The sequence below is a fragment of the Dendrobates tinctorius genome, unplaced genomic scaffold, assembly GCF_039654945.1.
Source record: "Dendrobates tinctorius isolate UK_male_01 unplaced genomic scaffold, ASM3965494v1 ptg000139l, whole genome shotgun sequence".
NCBI classification, from domain to species: Eukaryota; Metazoa; Chordata; class Amphibia; order Anura; family Dendrobatidae; genus Dendrobates; species Dendrobates tinctorius.
This window is the reverse complement of record NW_027361807.1, coordinates 10,425,705-10,450,495: the sequence shown is the minus strand read 5'-3', so window position 1 is coordinate 10,450,495 and position 24,791 is coordinate 10,425,705. Positions and strand designations below refer to the sequence as shown.

At 41.5% G+C, this 24,791-nt stretch overlaps 1 protein-coding gene across 5 annotated transcripts in view; it reads left to right on the top strand.

The window, feature by feature from the left end:
• The window catches only part of MYBPC1 (myosin binding protein C1), a 221,529-nt gene that overhangs the window by 100,923 nt on the left and 95,815 nt on the right, over nucleotides 1–24,791 (top strand). For 4 of the 5 annotated variants that reach the window (XM_073545016.1, XM_073545014.1, XM_073545011.1 and 1 more), the window contains exons 6-16: nucleotides 6–35; nucleotides 2,021–2,116; nucleotides 8,625–8,773; nucleotides 10,725–10,842; nucleotides 11,548–11,599; nucleotides 13,488–13,544; nucleotides 15,962–16,125; nucleotides 18,069–18,201; nucleotides 18,526–18,650; nucleotides 22,694–22,799; nucleotides 24,608–24,774. In XM_073545016.1, coding sequence (XP_073401117.1) covers nucleotides 6–35; nucleotides 2,021–2,116; nucleotides 8,625–8,773; nucleotides 10,725–10,842; nucleotides 11,548–11,599; nucleotides 13,488–13,544; nucleotides 15,962–16,125; nucleotides 18,069–18,201; nucleotides 18,526–18,650; nucleotides 22,694–22,799; nucleotides 24,608–24,774 — 1,197 coding nt within the window. The remainder of the gene's footprint in view (nucleotides 1–5; nucleotides 36–2,020; nucleotides 2,117–8,624; nucleotides 8,774–10,724; nucleotides 10,843–11,547; nucleotides 11,600–13,487; nucleotides 13,545–15,961; nucleotides 16,126–18,068; nucleotides 18,202–18,525; nucleotides 18,651–22,693; nucleotides 22,800–24,607; nucleotides 24,775–24,791) is intronic. The other variant, XM_073545015.1, reaches the window with a different exon arrangement.

The following is a 24,791-nucleotide window of genomic DNA, read 5'->3' as shown; positions in this document are numbered from 1 at the left end:
TCCAGATTCTCGTTCTTCAGACCGGAAAGGCTCTGGTAAGTCACCATGGTATCTTCACACCATATAGAACTTCTACTTTACAAGTCATTCAAGCAAAATATACGCAAAATCTATTACAAACAGTACACAAACTACTTTGTAAAAGTTTACATAGGTGAGTGTCAAACTTCCTATCAGAAAGATGTTTTCATCTTTGGAAAACCAATTTTCAAATATCCATTTGAATAAACCTAAGGAAAAAAAAGAAAGTCCCTCTTCAAGACCTATTAGCTAGAACGTAGGGCAACTATAGTCATTGGAGTATATTTAACATTCAAAAAGGGCCATAATTGTAACTTAAAGTGAGCCACAAGTCTGGCATAAAAGCCTTTAAATTCACTGCATTTTAAACACTTTTTGTTGTCAGTTTGACAGGAGATACGGCTTTGCATGGAAGGGAATTCTTTGTGGTGACTGTGCGACCAAAGCTGCATTTATACTATAAGATAACCGTGAACGAGCGTTGCTAAAAACGCTCGTTTTACAATTATCTTGCTGTATAAAATGGTTGCCGATCACCCGATAAATGAAGAACTGCTCATTCATCGGGTGAAATTATTATTTATGCAGCTCAACAGAATCATTGTTCATGGCGGTGCATCATCCTTTGTAAACAGGAATCATATTACCGAGAACTATGGCAGCCTATGTAGTATAGTATAGATTTCTCAGTGTGAATCGTTTACTTTTGTCTGCCTGTGTAAACAGGTATCAAAACGGTTGCCAGTAGATAAGAGTTTACTTATTGTACTACTGGTCGGTCCATGTAAACAGTCCCTTAGGAGTCATCACTTTGCTCCAGAATTTGGTGACAATTTGATCTAAATTGATCAAATTAAGAGGAGGTATAAAGTTATGCAAAAGTGTATAAATATGCCCCAAATTTATCATCCATCATGAGCCTCTGTGATAAATTTGGTGCATATAGTGTAATTCTGAGCTGTTTAAAGGGAATCTGTCACCCTTTTTTTTGACTATTTGCTGCCGGCACCGACATCAGGGGCTTATCTACAGTATTCTGTAATGCTGTAGATAAGCCCCTGATGTAACCTGAAAGATAAGAAAAACAAGTTAGATTATACTCACCCGGGGGGGCGGTTCGGGCTGATGGGTGTTGCGGTCCGATCCGGCGCCTCCCATCTTCATACGATGCCGTCCTCTTCTTTTCTTCCTGTCGTGGCTCCTGCACAGGTGCACTGCTCTGCCGGCGCCTGAGCACTTCAGTATTCTGCTCTGCCCTCAACAGGGCAGAGCAGTGCGCCTGCGCCGGAGCCATTACAGGAAGGAAAGAAGAGGATGGCATTGTGTGAAGATGGGAGGCGCCGGACCGGACCGCGACCCGCCCTCGGTAAGTATAATCTAGAATGCTGTAGATAAGCCCCTGATGTCGGTGCCGGCAGCAAATAGTCGAAAAAAAGGGTGACAGATTCCCATAAAAATTTATTTCAGTGTTAGCAAATGAAATTGTCTGATACAATAATTACATTCTTAAAAAGGAAAGTTTAGCCAAAATGAAATGTTGTAGAATAAAAGCAGTTTATTTGCTAGCACACATAGAAGACTTTTTCAGGTTTTACGCCTATTTTCAATTTTGATTGATAGACTTCAGGGAGATGCCAGATGGTTTTCTAGCAGTGTCCTTACTATAGACTAGTATTCAATAGTAAATATTCAAGCCTTACTATGGTCGACAGACCAACCGGTATGTTTACGTTCTAATGGTCATCATTTGTATGCAACAGGGAAACTGCATTAACTGGAAAATAATACATAACTTTTTTGATTGAGTTTGCAGATATTTTTTCCACTTCAATAGAAAGAAAAATTACACCTTGAAGATAATTTTCATTTGAATCTGCTTTTTTCCAGCAGTATTCTCAGTTATTATCTTGATTGACAGTGATAGTAATGGCTATTGGATACAAATTCTATGTTCCCAAGTCAATTATTAACAACTTATTACTTTGTTAATTTTGCATAGCTTGGTCTCTTGGAGATGGACAACCAGATGATGCAGACAAGAGGGACAAATCAACTTTATTTATTGATAAACCAAACAGTGGAACAGTGAGTGTGGGTAAGTAGTTATCAAATGTTTGTATTCTCTTTGATTAATATATATAACACAAAAAATATTTCACGAGTTATTTTTTCCTTGTATTAAAATGCATTTCCTATGGGCCCATTATGATGTAAGTAAAAAAAACTTCTGTTTATCACAATTTTCAGATTTGCATTTTTAAAATATATAGAAAACCATGTATCATTTCCTTTAGACTTCACCAATACTTCCTCCTTTGTGTTGGTATATCACATAAAATCCAAGAAAAATACATTTAAGTATGAGGGTATAATGTAAAAAATGTGGAAAAGTTCACGGGATATGAATACTTTTTCAAAATACTGTATATTGAATGGTAACTATAAAACCTGAGTTTTTTTACTTAACCAAAAAAAAATGAACTGGAGTATAAGTTGGTATGCATGCAAAATAGGCCAGTGTGAACAAACACCTGATCATTTGTCTATATCATACTGCTAAACAACAAGGTAGGAAATCAGCGAGTACAATGAGGGCATGAGTATATAAGAGATATGTTTTAAACAAATGTAGGTGGTTTTAGTAATTATTGAACTGTAATAGGTTTCATTTATTGTATTATTGCAAAATCCAAATTACTAAAAAGTTGGGACGCAGTGTAAAATGTAAAGAAAACAGGATTTCGCCAGAACCTCTGAATCCTTTTAAGATATTGTAAGATGATCAGGTGAGGTAGTCGTGGGCGAGCTACTGTCCCCACTCCCTCCGGCATCCTACAGACACCAAGTGTCCCAGTCCTGGTGTACTACTGTGTGTGGAGTGCATCACACTTACTTCTGGTCTGCAGGCATTCCTCTTCTGGAACCTTGGCAGTAATAACTCCAGAGGATACGAATTCCATAAAAACAATTGAAGTTTTACTTGGCAAATGGCAACATTTATAGTATTTACAGTCAGACGTTGTCACGGGTTTGCCAGGTGCGACAGACAGTCATTTTAGATCCGTCTGTAGAAGGTCATGGCGCTTGGCTTTGCAAGCACCTTCTTGATTTTCGTCTCTGTATGGAGTGATATCTTTCTCCTTTTAGGACCTAGCAGTGACCTTCACCTTTTGCTGCTTATTGACACACCCTTGCTGGATGTTTAAATACCCTGAGTCCAGTCAGCAAGGTGCTGGGGTTAGCTCTATTTATCTCTGTCTGATGGAAGTGCTAAGAGGTGACTTGTTTCTTCTTGGAGCCTCTTAGAGGATTGCTGGCATGAGCTGTCTTATGTCGTCTTAAGTTTATCCCTCGTTTGTCTTCCTGCTTTGTCTTTAGTGGTAGTGGGGGCTGATTAGCACTAACCCCGTTCACTCCTTATCCAGGCCCTATCGTTAGGAGCAGTCAGAGATTGGGTTCATGAGCGGCAATAGGTGCGGAACCTATTTAGGGTAGACAAGGTGTTGTCAGTTCTGCCTAGGGGTCTTCACTCCCCCCTTTCCTAGTGTTTGGGCTCCCCTGTACTCTTCCTGTTGTGCACCTAACTTCTCCCTCGCCCAGCATGACAGATGTAGAGGATAAGGCCCAAAGGTGTGGCATCTTTCCCACAGGTACCGGACACAACTTCAGCCCTGGTATTCAGTATAGGTAGAGCATCCCTTTTACTATCTTCTCTAGCCCTAGGTAATCTTCTCTACTTGTAGCAGTATATTTGGATTCCATCTCACTCTGCCTCTGAGAGCTTGAGTCCAATATCTCCTGCAGCTTTGCAGAAGGAGGTGCCCCCGACGTCTATCTCGAGGTTCCCAGGCCTGCAAGGGGACTCGTGTGGAGCAGTTCTCTGGCAATCCAATGCCCCGAATATTAGGCCCACGTTGTCCCTAGCAGCCTCTGACCTGCGACTGCTACCAGATGCTTCTCTCAACTAACTCGTCACTTCCTTAACTTGGAAATAATCCTCAATTCCCCCCCCACTCTGGGCTGCCTGTTAACCTCAACACTGCCTCTATGACTGCTGTGTTACTGGGCAAACTTCACCTTTCACCTGCTTTCTAGATTGTGACATCTTGTAACCGTTAGTTATTACTGCAGCTCACAGGGAATTACAATTGTTCTTATAAGGAATTGGGTCACCCCCAGGGCTGTGGGGATTACTCGGTACTGGGCTGGTGTCTTAAAAGGGAAGCGTCGTGGCGGCAGTGACCATGAGAAATAGGTGGAATGGAATAAAGTTTATATGTAGGTAGTTCATGAAGCCACCTGTGGTATCTGGTCAGAGGTGACCAGTGCTGCAGTGCAGATCCTCTGGGACAAATGGTGTGGTGCAGCAAAGATGTAGTAGCTCTCCACAGGCAGAGCTGTAGTCCCAGGGCAGTAGAAGTATTTTTTGAGGTAGATGGTGTAGTCTTAGGCACAGAGATGTAGCAGTGCTGAGTAGGTTGGCACAGGAAGAAGGCAATGACACAGCTGAATGAAGTTCCAATACTTTACTCATGTTTCTGGCATAGACAGATTCCCGCTTCAGTGCTATGTCCTCCAGGTCCGCGGTTCAGCCAATTCACAGGCAGATGGATTAACCCTTCCAGCACTCCCTTCCAAATGTGCCTTTTCTGAACATCTCCTTACTAGCGCTAATCTGAAGTACTTGTAGCTATGAATTACACTCAAGTTCCTCTTTCTTGCTGTTCCTTAGAACTCCACTCGCAGGGCAGGCAGCTGTAGCCTACTTCGGGGACTCCTTACAATCATGTCCCGGCTCTCACACACGTTGCTGCTGTGCCGTCAAGTCTTGGGTAGGAATAAAGTGGTCACAACTTCTATTCCTCCGGTTTCTGCTGTAGGATCATTAGTATCACACAGCCTCGGATCCCGGCGCCCGGCCTTTGGCGCATTAAACTTAGGAAAGGGCTCTACATTTTCTCCGATCCCAGTTCTCTCTCCTCCTCGCGTTCGGTACTTTTCTATCGTCCTTCCGAACAACTGATCTTTCCTTTCTCTCTTCCCTGCTAGCAGCTCCAGCTCACAGGAGGCAGCTGCATCTACTGTATGTCCTTTCCCTCCTTCCCCCTCAGGGGAACTGACCTAACTTCCTGTCAGCTTTCCCCTCTTAGTGTCATCTAAGCTCCACTCACCACCCAGCACCCTTCATCAACCAAAGCAGCCGCCATAAAGGGTGCTCTGCTGTTCTAGGGTGTCTGTGCAGGGTGTAGGTGCTGGAGTCTTGTCAGGTGTTACCATCTTACCTGGGGAGTGGGATACTACACCTCAGGGGGAGGTGCAGTACCTCTGTGGCGACTGAACCCTCAGGGGCGCCACAGAATCATATCAGGAACAAAACATCATTCACATTCAAATGAAATTTAAAATGTCTGACTTTCACCTTCTGATCTGTGTTCTGTTGTGAATAAAATATGGCTAGAAGAGATTTCCAAATCATTGTATTCTTGTTTTGTTTATATTTTACACAGCTTCCCAAGTATTTTAGAATTGAGGTTGTATTCTCCATGAAGCTCCTACCATAATCTCTTTTCTCCTTTTAATTCTCATTCATATTGTATTATAATAAAACTGAGAAATATATAAATAAATCAACTCTGTGTATCCCAGGAAGTCAGCTCTTCACTTTCTCACATACCTGTATGTGGTTGTTTGACAATTTTTGCTGCAGGTGCCTGTGTCGAGCCCACACTAGCCATTCCTTGCACTGGCCATTCCCAAAAGAAATGGAACAGTACAAAACTAGTTATATAAACATTATATGAAATATAAACTATTCATGACTTTAGATGTAAACTTTAGTCTTTACTTGAACATAGTACGGACATGAAAGAGGGTTTATAAGTACCGTACTTCCCCTAAAATCAGAATACCCTGAAATTAAGCCCTTGCATGATTTTGCAGAATTTTTTGAATATACTTGAATTATACAGTGAGGAAAAAAGTATTTAGTCAGCTACCAATTGTCCAAGTTCTCCAACTTAAAAAGATGAGAGAGGCCTGTAATTAACATCATAGGTAGATGACAACTATGATAGTCAAAATGAGAAAACAAATCAAGAAAATCATCTTGTCGGATTTGGCAAGATTTATTTTTCAAATTATGGTGGAAACTAAGTATTTGGTCACCTAAAAACATGCAAGATTTCTGGCTCTCACAGACCTGTAACTTCTTCTTTAAGAGGCTCTTCTGTGCGCCACTCATTACCTGTAGTAATGTCAACTTGTTATCAGTATAAAAGACACCTGTCCACAACCTCAAACAGTCACACTCCAAACTCCACAATGGTGAAGACGTAAGAGCTGTCGAAGGACACCAGAAACAAAATTGTAGCCCTGCACCAGGCTGGGAAGACTGAATCTGCAATAGGCAAGCAGCTTGTTGTGATGATATCAATTGTAGGAGCAATAATAAGAAAATGAAAGACATACAAGACCACTGATAATCTCCCTTGATCTGGGGCTCCACGCAAGATTTCACCCTGTAGAATAAAAATGATCACAGGAACAGTGAACAAAAATCTCAGAACCACACGGGGGGACCTAGTTATTGACCTTCATAGAGCTGGGACTACCGTAACAAAGGCTACCATCAGTAACACACTACGCCGCCAGGGACAGATCCTGCAGTGCCAGATGTGTCCCCCTGCTTAAGCCAGTACATGTCCGGACCTGTCTGAAGTTTGCTAGAGAGCATTTGGATTATCCAGAAGAAAATTGGGAGAATGTCATATGGTCTGATGAAACCAAAATAGAACTGTTTAGTAGAAACAAAACTCATCATGTTTGGAGAAGACAGAATGCTGACTTGCATCCAAAGAACACCATATCTACTGTGAAGCATGGGGGTGGCAACATCATCCTTTGGGGCTGTTTCTCTGCAAAGGGACCAGGATGACTGATCCGTGTACATGAAAGAATGAATGGGGCCATGTATCGTGAGATTTTGAGAGCAAACCTCCTTCCATCAGCAAGGGTATTGAAGATGAAACATGGATGGGTCTTTCAGCATAATAATGATCCCAAGCACACTGCCAGGGCAATGAAGGAGTGGCTTCATAAGAAGCATATGAAGGTCCTGGAGTGGCCTAGCCAGACTCCAGATCTCAAACCCATAGAAAACTTTTGGAGGGATTTGAAAATCCGTGTTGCCCAGCGACAGGCCCAAAACATCACTGCTCTAGAGGAGATCTTCATGGAGGAATGGGCCAACATACAACCAACAGTGTGTATCAACCTTGTGAAGACTTGCAGAAAATATTTGACCTCTTTCATGGCCAACAAAGGCTATATAACAAAATATTGAGATAAACTTTTGTTAATGACCAAATACTTATTTTCCACCATAATGTGCAAAATAAATCTTGCTAACTCAGACAAGGTGATTTTCTGGATTTGTTACAGCCCTAGTTACAGTCAAAACTGGCGTTTGACAAGGGGTGACAGGTCACATGACCATGATGTCAACAAAGGTCCTTTAACTGTAGGAGTCTAGAGGAACTGAAATGGAGACAGGTTGATATGCACATATGCGGTGTGTGCATAGTTACATGTGTGTGTATACATGTGTATGCAGTGTAGAACTGGGGTGCCAAGGGTCCACCAATAACCATCTCCTGGACCCCACTTTTCTGTTACATGCAAATGTAATCTCAAGTTTATCCTCAATCACAAATTTATATAATCATGAACTGTGCAGATTGTTATATGAATAAGATGCTGCCTGTGTCTGTAAGGCTGAGTGCACACGTACTTTTTGGCCCTGCGGATTTTTCCGCGCAGAATGGAAGAAATCCGCAGGTCAAATGACCTGCATTTTTCCTGCGGATTTCTTCCATTTTTCCTGCGGTTTTTTTGCGGTTTTCCATCGCGGTTTTCCCCCTGCGGATTTGGTGACAGGGGAGATGGAAAACCGCACAAAACAAGTAACATGCTGCGGATTTTGTACCACGGGAAAACCGCGTGGAAAAATCCGCAGCATCTGCACAGCGTTTTTTTTTTTACATTGATTTAAAGGCTACTGTACATCACAATGCGGATATGCAACGTTTCTGCGCTGTAAAATCCGCTGCGGAACCGCTGCAAATCTGCATCGTGTGCACACAGCCTAAATAGTGATTCAAGTATATTGTGCCCAGTACTGCTCATATAAGAGGATGGTGGCCCACTATTGCACAGGAGACCACCGGAGTATACTCCTGTTCTATTGTGGGCCAGTCCAAGCCTGTGTGTATGTGCAGTGTGTGTGTATACATGTGTATGTTCAATGTCTGTATATACAGTACATGTGTATGTGCAGTGTGTGTGTGATGACATGGTTATATTTGAATAAATGTTGATTTTTCGTTCAAGAATAAATGTGGAAAAAATAAGCCCATCTTTTGGAGCAAAAACTTATAAAAGACTCTGTCTGAATTTAGGAGAAACACTGTATGCTAGTTCAAGTAAGATTAAAATAATGGACACAGACTGCAAGTGCCCAATAACAATGTAGCAAAGAATAAAACGATTACATACCGTATACAGTGCACAATATAAACAGACGCATGTTGTACATTTTAATAAAGGTGGCGATATAAAGTTTGTTGCAAAAGTAGAGGCAAAAGATCTTCTTCGTAAACCAGTTGTAAAATGGCTGAAAGGCAAATGGATGGACTTGGCAAGTAAAGCTGGAAAGCATCTTCAACTGAAAGACACCTTTGATCGTATTAACAAGGTATGGCTCGTTATTATTGCTCAATATTTCCAGTAATAAGAAACTAATATTTTTGCTTATTATGTCTGACAATAAACTTGTAAATGAAATCTTCTTTCTTCTATTTACTGCAAAAAATATTTGTTCAGGATTTCAAAAGAAGAATTTGCAGTTATTCACTAGTCAATCCTATTTTATTCTTGTATGCTGTTGTTGGTATTAGGAAAATTATCATATGCTAGGATATTTTTTATCTTCTTGACCTCATAAGGGTTACTTCATGATCAACATTGGTTAAAATTGCAAAGTGCTTCTAAAAAAAAAAGAAACTTTGCAATTTAACTATTATTATGAAAAAATCTCTATCATCTGGTTACCTGCCACAGTTATAGTCAGAGTTTGTCGGATTCCTAGGTATGGAGCAAGCACTGCTGTGAACCTGGCTGGACAGCTTGATCTAGCTAGCTTCAGTACCCCAGCGCTCAATCATAGGTGCCTGTTACACATAGCAATATCGTTAGCAATATCACTAAAGTGTCATCGATTTTGTGACGCAGCAGTGATATCACTAGCGATATCGCTACGTGTGATACTCACCTCCGACCGGCTCCCCTGCTGGTTAATGGTGATCGCGCGAGATCGGCCTGGTCCATTTCTCGTCGTTGGCTTCCTGCTGGCGCCGACGAGCGAGCCGTGGACGCGGGCGGTTGACGTTCACCCTCGCCACGTCTGACAGGTGAGTAAGACCGCCGACCGCTGCTGCATCGCTAGTGAGATCTGCCTGTTTGGCAGCTCACTAGCGACCATTTAGTGGTGCACCAGCGATCCTGACCGGGTCATATCGTGGTCGGGATCGCTGGTGCATCGCTAAATGTAACGGGGCCTTTACTGATGGTCTGAATTCCCAATCTTCAGGAGCGCCCCACCCAATAACAAGCAGGAAGCAAAGTTTTTCTTGACTTTTATCCTCAAGATAGTAGTCAAGAATAACCTTTTAAGTGGACAAGTTTGTAAATAATTCTGCAGTCTCTTTTGGACACACCTAACAGAGATGGGTCTACTACCTTCTCCACATGTGTCTTATGGGGCAAAACATTGACCAATAGTTCTGCTATTGATGCAATGGGCAATCATGTGATGAAGACTGCACAGAAAGAGGAGGAGGTCATTTGTACATACAGCACAGGCCAGCTGGGAGAGGGAATGTAAGAATTAATGAATGTAGGGTTGCCCATTTTATAATGTGCCAGATCACATTTTATGGCTACCATGTTTTAATGTAGTACTACCTTCCCAGCTCCTATTGTTTCCCAGATTTTTTCCCCCATCTCTACTCTATTGGGCCACGAGTTTCCCAGCTATCATGTGTGTCACCCCATCCCGTACCAAGATTCTCAGTGGGCTAGACCTATGCTTCTTAATCTGTGAGTCAGGCCTCCTGTAAAGCGCCAGTTAATTGTTGAGTGAGGAACAAGTGGAGGGGGGCAAATTTCATAGTGACTTTTTATTGTTGAAACAATCTCTAGTTTAACCACTTAATTGACTTATTCTGCGCTTATTATGATGTATTAACAAAAGGAGAACTGTTCTTTATGAATACAATTAAAACTTTCAGCCCCCAAATATCTAAAAAAAAAAGAAGCTAAACAAGGGTTCAACAATATATAACACATACATTTCACTATATAATAAGAAATGTACTGTAAAGAAAAATACCAATCCCAGAACAATACTCACAAGGTAAAGCAGCCAAGAAAATATGGAAATCATTAATTTTCATTCGTAGTGAACATATTCTTAGATATTACAGGCCACTACAAAGGAATTATAGTTGTTCCTGGATACACCAATTAGTCTATATCCACATATTTAAAAAAAATATATATATATAGCGAATGTATAGAAAAATTATTTGCATTGACTTATGTCTTTCCATAAACTCATCATGAACCAATGAACATGTTCTTTTCAGACATACACATTTGAAATGCAAATCATAAAAGCAAAAGAGAACTATGCTGGGAACTACAGATGTGAAGTGACTTATAAAGATAAATTTGACAGCTGCTCGTTTGATCTTGAAGTTATTGGTAAGTAGTAACACGGTTATGGCTAGGTTCACATAATATTGTAGCCATCTGTCAGATGTATATGGATGCAAAAATATATAAAACAAAAAATGTACATAAAGAATTGTTATCTCTTAGTAATAGTCAAGCAATTTACAAGACATGTTCTTTTTGTACTTTTAAATTGTATATAATCTTAAAGGGATTGCCTGGGAGAAGACAATATTCACCTGCCCAATAAATGAATAAAGGATAATCTATCCCAAAAGATTATCCTTTATTCATTTATTGGGCAGGTGAATATTGTCTTCTCCCAGGCAATCCCTTTAAGATTATATACAATTTAAAAGTAGAAATCTATGAACATGTCACATTACACATTTAAATACTTTGGTTAGCTGACTGCCTATTATCTTTTGCCATGAGAACTTTTTGGTCGTAATTAGTGATGATAAGATGTTATCCGAGCATGCTGGTGCATTAATGGAGTATCTTTGGCATGCTCGAATAATATGTTTGAGTCTCTGTGGCTACATGTCATGCTCATGGCTGAGCTCGGAAAACACCTTATTCAAGCACGTTCACTCATCATTAGTCGTAATAGCTCAAAATCCATGAGTTCTTGGGTTTCGTGAGAGTTGTTCCGCTCCAGTCAACAGCCATGTTCACTAATGATTATATGATATTTAGCATTTCAGAGATAAATAAGCTTTTTTTTCCACTTAGCTTCTTCTGATTCATCTCAAGCTTTAGACATCCGATCTGCTTTCAAAAGAAGGTAAATTATTGTGCTGGTCTGTTAAGTCCTTAAAATTTAAAATGCCATATCCGAAAAGAAGGGTTTGAATAGGATCTCTAGGTTCCCAAATACATTCCGTTTCTGGACGCAAGAAATATAAATAGATCTTATTTACATGGAAAAAAAATTCAATCAATATCAAATAATGCCTAAAAAGCCTAGAAAATAATTATTGAAATATAAAAATAATTCTAAGAATAAATCAAGAGTGAAAGTCATCAGAAACAAACCACCAGAAACAAAAAACTTCCACTCACCTATGAGTTTCCATTAGTGATGAGCGAGTATACTTGTTGCTCTGGTTTTTCCGAGCATGCTCTGGTGATCTCCGAGTATTTTGGTGTGCTTGGAGATTTAGTGTTTGTTGACGCAGCTGCATGATTTGTGACTGCTGGACAGGCTGGATACATGTGGGAATTGCCTGTTTTTTAGGGAATTCCCACATGTATTCAGGCTGTCTAGCAGCCGCAAATCATGCAGCTGTGTCGACATACACTAAATCTAGCACACCAAAATACTCGGAGATCACCAGAGCACGCTCGGGAAAACCTGAGCAATGAGTATTCTCGCTCATCACTACTTTCCATACTATGGAGCTCACACTGCAGACCCAATTTTAATGGGCTCTACCCTGTTGTGAATAAACTCAACAAAACTTAAGCTGGAGTCACACATAGCGACTTACCAGCGATCCCGACAACGATATCAATGTGTCAGGATCGCTGGTAAGTTGCTATGTGATCGTTGGTGAGCTGTCACACAGACAGCTTCACCAGCGATCAGCACGCCGAGGTGAGGAGCGAGTCCGGGAGCAGCGGACAAGTGTGCCTGCTGTTCCAGTCCTCCACCAGCAGAGGGTGCACCTGCATCCCCAGCCTTTCCTGGCGGCGCCCTGCTGCCTCCTGGTCCCCAGCGTGCAGCAGCAGAGGCAGGTACACACTCCGCGGGCTCCTGGTGCCCAGCGTGAGGCGGCAGCACCTGTAACTCGCTGGTAACTAACGTACACATCGGGTATCCAAGGGACGCGCGTCCCTTGGATACCCGATGTGTACGTTAGTTACCAGCTAATCGCTGGTCTCCTGCCTGTCACACGCAGCGATGCGTGCTGGCCAGCGGGAGATCAGCGACGAAAAAAATGTCCAGAGGTTTCTTGCAGCGATCAGCGATACCGGCAGGGGGGCCGCTCGCTGATCGCTGTCACACACAGCGATCTCGCTGGTGAGATTGCTGTTGCGTCACAAAACTTGTGACTCAGCAGCGATCTCGCTAGTGAGATCGCTATGTGTGACGGGGCCCTTAGAGTTGCTTTAAACACATGTAAAGAAGGAGAACAAATACTAGAAAAATGTATTTTCTTACTTTGCCTGCTTTTCCCCAGATGTTCCAATCTGGTGTCAAATGAAAACTTTACAGTATGCTCTTTCCAATCTTTTTTAATAGCACGTTGCACTGACAATGAAAAACTCATGTGTAGCTGAAAATGTTGCTGTTTTTCATTGTTAAAGGTGACTTCCCCCAATATTTGCACCACAAATGGGGGAGGAACATTTCGACATGCAAAATCTATGTAACCAGTCTTGTGAGTTGAATAGCTACAATATAGAAGAGCTTATTTACTTAGAGCAAAGAGAAAACATGTTTTGCAACAGAGTGGGATATGTTATCTAGAAAGATAATATCTGTCTGTTTGCTATGGATTAAAACATGTCTTCTGCTTGCACTGTTTTGATGAATAAGCCATATTGTGCTTGCCTTTCACAAGCAACAGAGATGGGACACAACTTTTATGCTGCCATCTCTGTGTGATCATATGTTATTGCTGAGTGTTGTGATTATTCCAATATTGATATGTTTATATTGATAACAGTGGTGAAGGACAAGAAGATGCAGGAGAACTTGACTTTAGTGGTCTCCTGAAACGTAGGTGAGGAACCAAGTCATGCAGTTCCCAGTGGCAGCTGTTACCTACCACCTATTACAGTCCGCAGTTGTCCCTTTCCTAATTCCCTTTCTAGAATGTAATTAAAGTTAATAAGATGACAATATAAGGTTCCTGAGATGCATCTAAAATGCATGAAATTGCATGCGTAACATAATGAACCCTCTTTAATCATTTCTGCGTATTAATACACACGAGTGTGCCTATAAATGTGTGTGCTTATAAATGTGTGTGCCTATAAATTCTACATTTTTACCATAACTGATGTATCAAGAAAGGTAAAGGGTCAAACACTGTTGTATCACGCCTCCATGCAACCTTCAAATTGTACAGAACTGGAAAGCGGCAGTCATAGTCTATGAGGCTATACTGTACCTCTTTCTAGATTTACAAAATCTCAATAATCTCATGGTTCATGAAAGTAATACATGGCAGCACATAGAGAGCGATATTCCGTTAGTCATTGTGTGATGGAGCTATTGTACCTCTGAGCAAGGGAGTAACTACAATAGATTGAGGGGTTGCAATTGCACCCGATCAGTGGAGCCTATGGGGCCAGGGCCGGCCCGAACGTATAGGCGAACTAGGCGGCTGCCTAGGGCGCCGACCCAAAGGGGCCACAGAGAAAAAATAGAAAAAATTATAAAAAATCTTTTCAAAAGGCAAAAAGTTATAGGGATGGAAAGAAAAGTGTACATATTTAAGGGCAAATATGACGCAAGAGAGGTTGGTTGGGTTGGCAACAATTTCGATAGAATCTGAAGTTGCTAAACAAATTAATCTCGGTGACTTAGTGTCATCCTTTTAAAAAAAAAAAAGGCAAGGAAACCAAAATTTTAATTACCTATGGTCGTTTTTGTTTTGTGTTATTGATTACTTTGTATATATTTGTCCTATACAACTTCTCAGAAGATTAAAGAGTTAGGAGAGAGTTAATTAATCATTGTTGTTGTGGTTTATTTTGCTCCTAAATTTATATCCCAAGTTTTCATCTACTGCCAAGAATAGTAGGGGCGCAACAAAATAGTTTCGCCTAGGGCGCCGTAATCTCTTGGGCCGGCCCTGTGTGGGGCCCAAAACCTCCCTTTGGTCTACATAAAAAGACTAATGCTGTTAAAGACTTGTAATAATTGGGGGCCCGTTAGAGCTTTAAATTAGGGTCCATGAGCTTCAAGTTATGATATTGCTCCGAGGCATGACTAGACTGGAACATACCTCTATAATACAGTACCATTCAATACTATAAGGGCCATGTGATACTGACATTAAAATACAATGCCCCTGATTCATCATTGCATTTGGGCCTGTTTTTTGACAAGGTTTCTGTGTTTTGCACCTTTTTTTTTTTTTTCCATGAACCCAATTCATTATTATATTTGCGCCTTTTTAAAGTCTATTTTATATGTACTTACCTGTTTTTTGTCTTTGTTTTCTGCTTTATGGATAGAGTCTATCGATAGTTTAGCCTGATTTATCAATTGTGACTTTAAAAAAAAAAATTGCACAACTTTTATGTATTTTTGAGTATGTCAATTTCTTTGCTATTTTTTTTCTGACTTTTAGCGCCAACGTGAAAAAGTCACAAAAGCGTCTCAAGACGGAAACAAAGCACTTTTTTTTTTTATTTTGTGCCAATTTCTTGAATGGCGTGCTTCATTTTGCTAAATCTGGCACCAAAAAGGGTAACTAATGCCGCAAAACATAAAAAGGAAAGTGACTTTAAACAATACTCAAATGATGAATCGGGGCCAAAGTGATTATTGTAAACCTAGACTTTAACTTATGATTAATATTCAGAGGTTCTCTAATTAAAATTAATGTTGCACTGTAAGAAAGCTTTATCCTATTCACAAATGCAATCAGTATATGTGATATGTATATCTATTTACATACTGCTCTTTAAATGTATGTTATTTCTTTAGATCTGCAATTAAAATGATGCAAAGTAGGCAATAAATTATAGATGGGTTTTAGTATATTAAATTTTTCTACATACATTAAATGATTATTTGTTCAAATTGGGTAACAATTTATTTTAAACTTCTTTATCTTCTATACCATGTTACTTAATATACCAAAATTAAGAAACAAAAATGTGGAAATTCTTTGTTAAGGGTTTCTTCATTAACATGATGTAAAAAAATATTGGTTACTAAGGGTCCATTTACACAGACCAACCAGTACAACGGCCGAACGTTAAACCTTTAAGAATGCTCATTCACAATTATTTTTCAGTGGTAATGCACTTTTAATGAACAGGACACATCTGTGACGCCTCCGAGTACCATTTTGACAAGCAGCTGCTGCATTTTTTATACTGTTATTTGCCATTAAACATTTTTTTCTCCCAACTTTGACATATCTCTCAACATGTTGCATGCACATTTTATTCTTGATGTTAGAGAAGTTAAACCTGAAGAAGGTCCAGAGATAGATGTGTGGGAGATCCTGAAAAATGCAAGTCCCAATGAGTATGAGAAGATTGCTTTTCAGTATGGAATCACTGACCTAAGGGGCATGCTAAAGAGACTAAAACGCATGCGTCGGGAAGAGAAGAAGAGTGCAGGTAACCTGGATAGTTTGTATAAGAATGACTAATTATGTGATAAGTATTGTGTAAAATGTTTAGGTGCCTGATAAGCAAAGTAGCAGGCAATAATTAACAATGGTTGTGCCTGGCTTTTTTATTGCCACTTGCTAATCTTAAATGGCTTAAATGGAATCTGTCAGCAGTTTTTTTTTGCTATTTAATCTGAAAACAGGGTAATGTAGGGGCATAGAGCCTGATTTCAGGGATTTGTCACTTCCTCAGCAGCTTGCTGTAGTTTTAAATACAATCAGTGTTTTTTCAGCCAGAGATTATCACTGCAAGACTAGGTGTCCTGTGCAGGCCAGTCCAGCTAATCTGTGTAACCACACCCCCCACCACTGATTGGCAGTTTACTGACCATGCACAGTGTACATAGGAAGCTGACAATCAGTGGTGTGGGAGGGGTGAAATGGGGATCAGCATTCTGACCACTGCTACAGCTACTTCAGGGAAAATAGGGATTTTATCAAAACTGCACCAAGCAGTCCAGTAAGGGAAATCACTGGAAACAGACTCTTTGCCCTTACACCATAGAGATCTCAGATTACATACTGTACCAAAAACCTACTGACAGGTTCAATTTAATTTGCAAGTTACATTTATTTACCTGTGTAACGAAAGAGACGCAAGCACCACAGAAGGGCTCTTGTACTCGCATGGAGCCTTACTGACAAACTCATTTTATACACTGATATGGCATTTTTAGCTTTTAGTTCCATGTTTTTCAGAATTTTATGCTTTCTTTCAATTTTATGCATATTGTGTATCTGGAGTTAGTAGGGACAGGACATCACTTAAATTCACTTAAATGGGATATCCGAGACTTTAAAAAAAGACATGCATTTGCTAACAGAGGAACCTACCTGCCTGTTGTACTCCGGTGTCATGCTGATTGACAGCCGACTTCCCCCCCAATTTAGCAGCCGAAGCCGGCTGTCAATCAGCATGACACCAGTAGTCCCACCCTGTCTACAGGAAGATAAACTATTGCTATGTTGATAGGGAGTAGCTGACTCACTAGCAGGAGCTGTCAATAACAGCTGTATGTCTTCTTTGGTGGTTGAGTAGTAAAGAGTCAAAGGGCTTGGAGTTCAATATGAACCTGTCAGTTTGGTACACACTGGACTGTCTCTATTTAAAAAAGGCTCACTTGCTCTTGAGCGAAAACATTGCCACCTAAAAAGAAGAGAGAGGCCTATAATTGACATCATAGGTAGACCACAACTATGAGAGTCAAAATGAGAAAACATATCCAGAAAATCACCTTGTCTGATTTGGAAAGATTTATTTTTCAATTTATGGTGGAAAATAAGTATTTGGTCACCTAAAAACATGCCAGAATTCTGGCTCTCACAGACCTGTAACTTCTTCTTTAAGAGGCTCCTCTGTCCTCCACTCATTACCTGTAGTAATGGCACCTGTTTGAACTTGTTATCAGTATAAAAGACACCTGTCCACAACCTCAAACAGTCACACTCCAAACTCCACTATGGTGAAGACCAAAGAGCTGTTGAAGGACACTAGAAACAAAATTGTAGCCCTGCACCGGGCTGGGAAGACTGAATCTGCAATAGGCAAGCAGCTTGGTGTGATAAAATCAACAGTGAGAGGAGTAGTAATAAGTTTGACAGCGGCATTTAGCATATTAATAGCCGTGGGTGGATCACAATTCCACCCACGGCAGTTAGAGGTGCAGGCTCAGCCCCGGCGCCCGCACCAAACAGGAGGAGGCGTCCAATGTTGGGTTAAGAGGTTAATGTTAATGTTAAGGGGTTAAATGTACTAAACACTTGATACATCAATTTCATGTTCATTTCACAAAATCCATGTTTTCTGTTTTATTTCAGTATATAATATAGTATCTGTGTACTGACAAAATATTTTATTTTGTTTTCTATTGATTTATTCTGTGCCTTAAGCATTTGCCAAGATATTAGACCCTGCTTATCAGATTGACAAAGGAGGACGAGTGAGGTTTGTTGTTGAACTCGCTGATCCAACAGTTGAACTCAAGTGGTATAAAAATGGTCAGGAAATCCGTCCAAGTGCCAAGTAAGTAGAGAGTTTAATTTCTTAAAGAAAGAAACTCATTACATTTTATGGTAATGTTGGATGTACAAAATGATTCTGATAGAACAAGAGAAGCTTCAAGCAATAGGATAAACATTTAATTTAGCCATTCCACATAGTGGCAGATAAAATAGATTATTTCATGATTATAAGTGTAGCATATATTGTTTGAGACCCTTCTACAAAACAAACAAAGGAGCTTTCAATTCCAGGTTGCCATATCAACCTGGAATATATCTTTTATAATTGTATTCATATATGAATATATTTAATTCTGTATAAATGGTCGCAAAATATTTCTTTCAGATACATATTTGAGCATAAGGGAAATCAAAGGATATTATTTATCAACAACTGCACATTAGCTGATGATGCGGCGTACCAAGTGTGTGCCGGAGATGAGAAGTGCTCCACTGAGCTGTTTGTCAGAGGTATGTTCTGATCTAATATGTTAATGCGGGTTCTCATGATAAAGTCAGTGGCTAGGTTTTTTTATATTCTGCAGTTTAAAAAATTAAATTAGATTGTCATTGGTAGTAAAGAGTGAGATCCTGTTTTTGTTACTTTTAATGACAAAAATACTCTGGCAGCTGAAATAGTGCAAACCTCAAAATTGACTCCTCTAAATCCATCAGAAAATAGATGTTGGGAAAGGAAGTTGTTGTGCTTTCTCTGGAGTCACAACAAACCGGAAGTAAGGATAAAAATAGGTTTATTTGTCTGCGCGTTTCAGAGTCCATCAACTCCTTCCTCAGGACACAATACAGTCGGTGGACTCTAAAACGTGTAGACAGGTTATGTATGGTTGCCTTGAGGAAGGAGTTGGCGCACTCTGAAACGTGCAGACAAATAAACCTCCATTTTTATCCTTACTTCTGGTTTCCCCTGACTCCAGAGAAAGCAGAAAAACTTAATTTCCCGACATCTGTTTCTGACAAATCCCCAGGAAGATGCAGCATCTGGATTCCAAGCTTTATAGTTGTTGTGTCTCACACAACTGTATTAGGTGAGCAGTTCTAATTCTTTTGTAACAATTATTTACGTTAGATAAGACCCTTTTACGTTCTTGCATTTTTCATAGCTCATCTGGATCGGATCCATGATAGCAATTAATAATAGCATTAATTCAATCAAACTATTAGATAAGACAGATGGGAAGTAAGCAGTTATAGTATAAAGGTCCCGTTACATTTACCGATACACCAGCGATCCTGACAACGATACGACCCGGTCAGGATCGCTGGTGCATCGCTAACTACAGTAGTCACTAGTGAGCTGCCAAACAGTCAGATCTCTGCAGTGTTGCAGCAGCGGTCGGCGGTTGTTACTTACCTGTCAGACGGCAGCTCTGATGATGACTTCCTCCCGCGTCCAAGGAGTCACTCGTCGGTGCCAGCAGGAAGCCGACGACGAGAAACGGACCAGGACGATCTTGCGCGATCAACGATAGTCAACGGAGTCCGGTCGGAGGTAAGTGCCACATGTAGCGATATCGCTACCGATATCGCTGTTGCGTCACAAAATCGGTGACGCTTTAGCGATATTGCTATGTGTAAAAGGCCCTTAAGATTCCCTGTTAGGTGTTCACGTTTTACAAAATATTAGTTAACTAAACATAGAAGTGTTAAAGAATTTGTATGAAAGGTCCATAATGTATTGCTGCCTTGCTTTGCTCTCCATAGAATAATCAACAGATAACTGACTTCTCTAAGTGATTCTTATTGTTATTGGCCTTTTGGCTAAAATCAAGTGAAGTATCTATTCTTCACAGGTTTTTAAATGGGCCATGGAGCATATAGTGTACTTGGCCTTACAGCTAGACTAAAACTGTAGAAAAAAGACCTGAACCACACTTCTAAATATACACTGGACTCCTGTGAAACAGAACGCAAAGTTTTTAGGGCAAAATGAGCAATTGTAAGTACAAAGTGCCATATAATATGATTGCAATATATTAAAAGGATAAAATCTGTGATATGAGAAGGAGTGTTTCTTTAACCCCTTTCCGGCGTTGGGCAGAAATTTATGCTGATTCTCTCCCTTTGATGTGATCTCCGGCAGTGAGCCGACATCTTTCCCAGCACATGTCACCTGTTTTGAACAGCTGACATGTGCCTGGAATATTAACCCATTAAATGCCGCTGTCAAACTCTGACAGTGGCATTTAACTCGCGCTTCCAGCCATCGCGCTCATAGCAAGTGAGTAATTCTACTACGCAGAGGTAATCTGATCATTGCCTCTATGTAGCAGAGCCGATCGGGTTATGGCAGCTTCTAGTCTCCCATGGAGACTATTGAAGCATTCCAAAAGTTAAAAAAAATGTTTTTAAAAATATGAAAAAAATAAAAAAAATATAAATGTTCAAATCACCCCCCTTTTGCCCCATTCAAAATAAAACAATAAAAAAAATCAAACATACACATTTGGTATCGCCGAGTTCAGAATCGCCCGATCTATCAATAAAAAAAAGATTAACCTGATCTCTAAACGGCGTAGCGAAAAAAAGTCAAAACGCCAGAATTACGTTTTTTTGGGTCACCACGACACTGCATTAAAATACAATAATGGGCGATCAAAAGATCGTATCTGCACCAAAATGGTATCATTAAAAATGTCAGCTCGGCGCGCAAACAATAAGCCCTCACCCATCCCAAGATCATGAAAAATCTAGACGCTACGGGTATCGGAAAATGGCGCTTTTTTTTGCTAAACAAAGTTTGGAATTTTTTTTACCACTTAGCTAAAAAAGAACCAAGACATGTTTGGTGTCTATGAACACATAATGACCTGGAAAATCATAACGGCAGATAAGTTTTAGCATATAGTGAACCTAGTAAAAAAGCCAAACAAAAAACAAGTATACAGTATAGTGCAGCCCCCCCACGCACAGTACAGTGCAGCTCCCCCAACACACAGTACAGTGCAGCTCCCCCAACACACAGTACAGTGCAGCTCCGCAGCTCCCCCAACACACAGTACAGTGCAGCTCCCCCAACACACAGTATAGTGCAGGTGCAGCTCCCCCAATACACAGTATAGTGCAGCCTCACACATAGAAAGTGCAGCTCCCCCCAACACACAGTACAGTGCAGCTCCCCCCAACACACAGTACAGTGCAGCTCCCCCAACACACAGTATAGTGCAGGTGCAGCTCCCCCACACACAGTATAGTGCAGCTCCCCTCAACACACAGTACAGTGCAGCTCCACCCCAGACTCAGTATAGTGCAACTCCCCCACACACAGTATAGTGTAGCCTACCACACATAGTACAGTGCAGCTCCCCCAACACACAGTACAGTGCAGCTCCCCCAACACACAGTACAGTGCAGCTCCCCCAACACACAGTATAGTGCAGGTGCAGCTCCCCCAATACACAGTATAGTGCAGCCTCCCACACATAGTACAGTGCAGCTCCCCCCAACACACAGTACAGTGCAGCTCCCCCAACACACAGTATAGTGCAGGTGCAGCTCCCCCACACACAGTATAGTGCAGCTCCCCTCAACACACAGTACAGTGCAGCTCCACCCCAGACTCAGTATAGTGCAACTCCCCCACACACAGTATAGTGTAGCCTACCACACATAGTACAGTGCAGCTCCCCCAACACACAGTACAGTGCAGCTCCCCCCAACACACAGTACAGTGCAGCTCCCCCAACACACAGTATACTGCAGGTGCAGCTCCCCCAATACACAGCATAGTGCAGTTCACCCACACACAGCATAGTGCAGCCTTCCCACAGTACAGTGCAGCTCCCCAACACATAGTACAGTGCAGCTCCCCCAATGCACAGTATAGTGAAGCTCCCCAACACACAGTATAGTACAGATGCAGCTCCCCCAACACACAGAACAGTGCAGCTCCCCCAACACACAGTATAGTGCAGGCGCAGCTCCCCAATACACAGTATAGTGCAGCCCCCCCACGCACAGTACAGTGCAGCTCCCCCAACACACAGTACAGTGCAGCTCCACAACACACAGTATAGTGCAGCACCCCACCAAAACACAGTATAATGCAGGCGCAGCTCCCCCAGTACACAGTATAGTGCAGATCTCACAAATGCACAGTGTAGTGCAGCTCCCCAACACACAGTATAGTGCAGCACCCCACCAAAATACAGTATAATGCAGGCACAGCTCCCATAATACACAGTATAGTGCAGACACACACACACACAGTATAGTGCAGCCCCCACACTCACTCTCACACACACACAGTGGCCATCCACGACCTTTGAAGAATTAAAGGACTCGCAGCCAAAAAAGGGACAAAGTGGCTGCGGGCGGTCGCATCAGATGATATCGCAGGCCGTATATCGCCTGCGGGCCCGACGTTCCCCACCCCTGACCTAGATGTTAGATAAATCTGATAGCAGAGGGGCTCATGCTTGTTAAAATATGTTGAAAGCTGTTAAAGACTTACAGGTGTTGTCTGGTTTTAAACTAAAATCTTGTTTCTCTGGCAGAGCCACCAGTGCTGGTTACAAAAGAACTGGAAAATATAAGCACATACTGCGGAGAGAGAGTGGAAATGGAATGTGAAGTATCTGATGAAGATGCAAATGTAAAATGGTAATTTTTATGTCAACCACATTAAATATGTACAGTGCAATTTAAAATTATTTTAAGTTATTATTTGTGGACATTTATAGTCATATCAGTACTTCTAAGTAAAAAAGAAAAAAAAGTTTGTGCTAAATGTAGGAAATTACAGTAACCAGTGTTACATAATGTAGTACTTTCAGCAGTGCCTTGCAAATACAAATAAAACCTGGTCTAACCCCTCCCAAACTGTGAGCTAGTCCCAACTCTATTAACTATCTAATTTCTTTTGAAGTGCAAACTATATCTCTCTACTAAAGGCCCTTTTACATTTAGCGATGCACCAGCGATCCGACCCGGTCAGGATCGCTGGTGCATCGCTAAATGATCGCTAGTGAGCTTTCATACAGAAAGATCTCACAGCGATGCAGCAGCGACGCAGCGCACGATACTCACCTTTCACACACAGCGATCCTGACGTCCTCCCGCCCGCGTCCAGCGTCGCTCGTCTCACACAGCAGGAAGCCCAGCAGGAAGCAGACGACGAGAAATGGAGCCGCCCGATCTCGCGCGATCAGCGATGGACAGCGGGGGAGCCGGTCGGAGGTAAGTATCACACATAGCGATATCGCTAGCGATATCGCTATAACGTCACAAAACCGGTGACGTTTTAGCGATATTGCTAGCGATATCGCTTAGTGTAAAACCCCCTTAAGTGTGCCCCCCACCCCCAGTGGACAGACATCCTGCATTCCCAGGGATGGCCTTAGGGTACCGTTACACTTAGCGATGCACCAGCGATCCCGACAACGATATGGATCGCTGGTGCATCGCTAAGTGGTCGCTAGTGAGCTGCCACACAGGCAGATCTCACCAGCGACATCGCAGGGGTCGGGGGTCGCTATTTACCTGTCAGACGAGGCGATCCTGACGTCCTCCCGCCCGGCTCCACGCTCGTCGCTCGTCTCTCCACAGGAAGCGGCCCACGAGAAATGATCCAGGACCTTCTCGCGCGATCAGCGATAACCAGCGGGGGAGCCGGTCAGAGGTAAGTATCACATGCAGCGATATCGCTAGCAATATCGCTATAACGTCACAAAATCGGTGACTTTACAGCGATATTGCTAGCGATATCGCTATATCGCTATGTGTAACACATAGCATTCACTTTTATATAAATATAACAAATTAATACATCAAACGTAATAACCCTTCTGTTGCCATGGTGTCTTCATCACCCAGCTTCCCCCTATTTGGGGAAACCTATATACATTAATTAGATAGTCAGACCCACTGAAATCATTAACTCTGGCCAACATTAAAGAGAATCTGTCAGCAGGTTTTTGCTATGTTACCTGAGGAGAGCATGAAGTAGGGATAAAACCACTGAACTCAATGATGTGTAGCATTTCTGGCTGTGTGGTGGTGTTAGACTGAATGTTTAGTCAACTTGTGATTAACATTGCTGTCACTATCTGGCCATGAGCATGCAAGTCTGACTCCGCCCCCTCCAATGATAAGCAGCTCACTGTCTATAGCTTTGTACACAGAGAGGCTGGTGTGGGCGGGGTTAGCTTTGTTAGCTATGCTGCATTGCCAAGTCTAAAAACTCTGATTGTGTCAGAACCGCTGCACCAAGAAAATAAAGTGATACATCATTGGATTCAGGGTATCTTTGCCTACATCATGCTGCTCTCAAATGAGGTACGTAGCAGAAACCTGCTGACAAGATTTCATTTAACCTGTGTAAGGGATTCTTAAGTGTTGCACTCAATCCACTAGTTATGAAAACAGTGATATAAATGTTTAAGTGAAAAATATTATTTCTGTTATTCTAGGTTTAAAAATGGTGTGGAGATAACAAATGAGCCCAGGTCAAGATACAGGCTAAAGGTGGATGGTAAAAAGCACATACTGATTATAGATGAGGCAGACAGAGGAGATTCCGCCACCTATTCTGTGATGACCACCGGAGGTCAATCAGCAGCACAACTTCAAGTAGACTGTAAGGGGTTTTCTTGG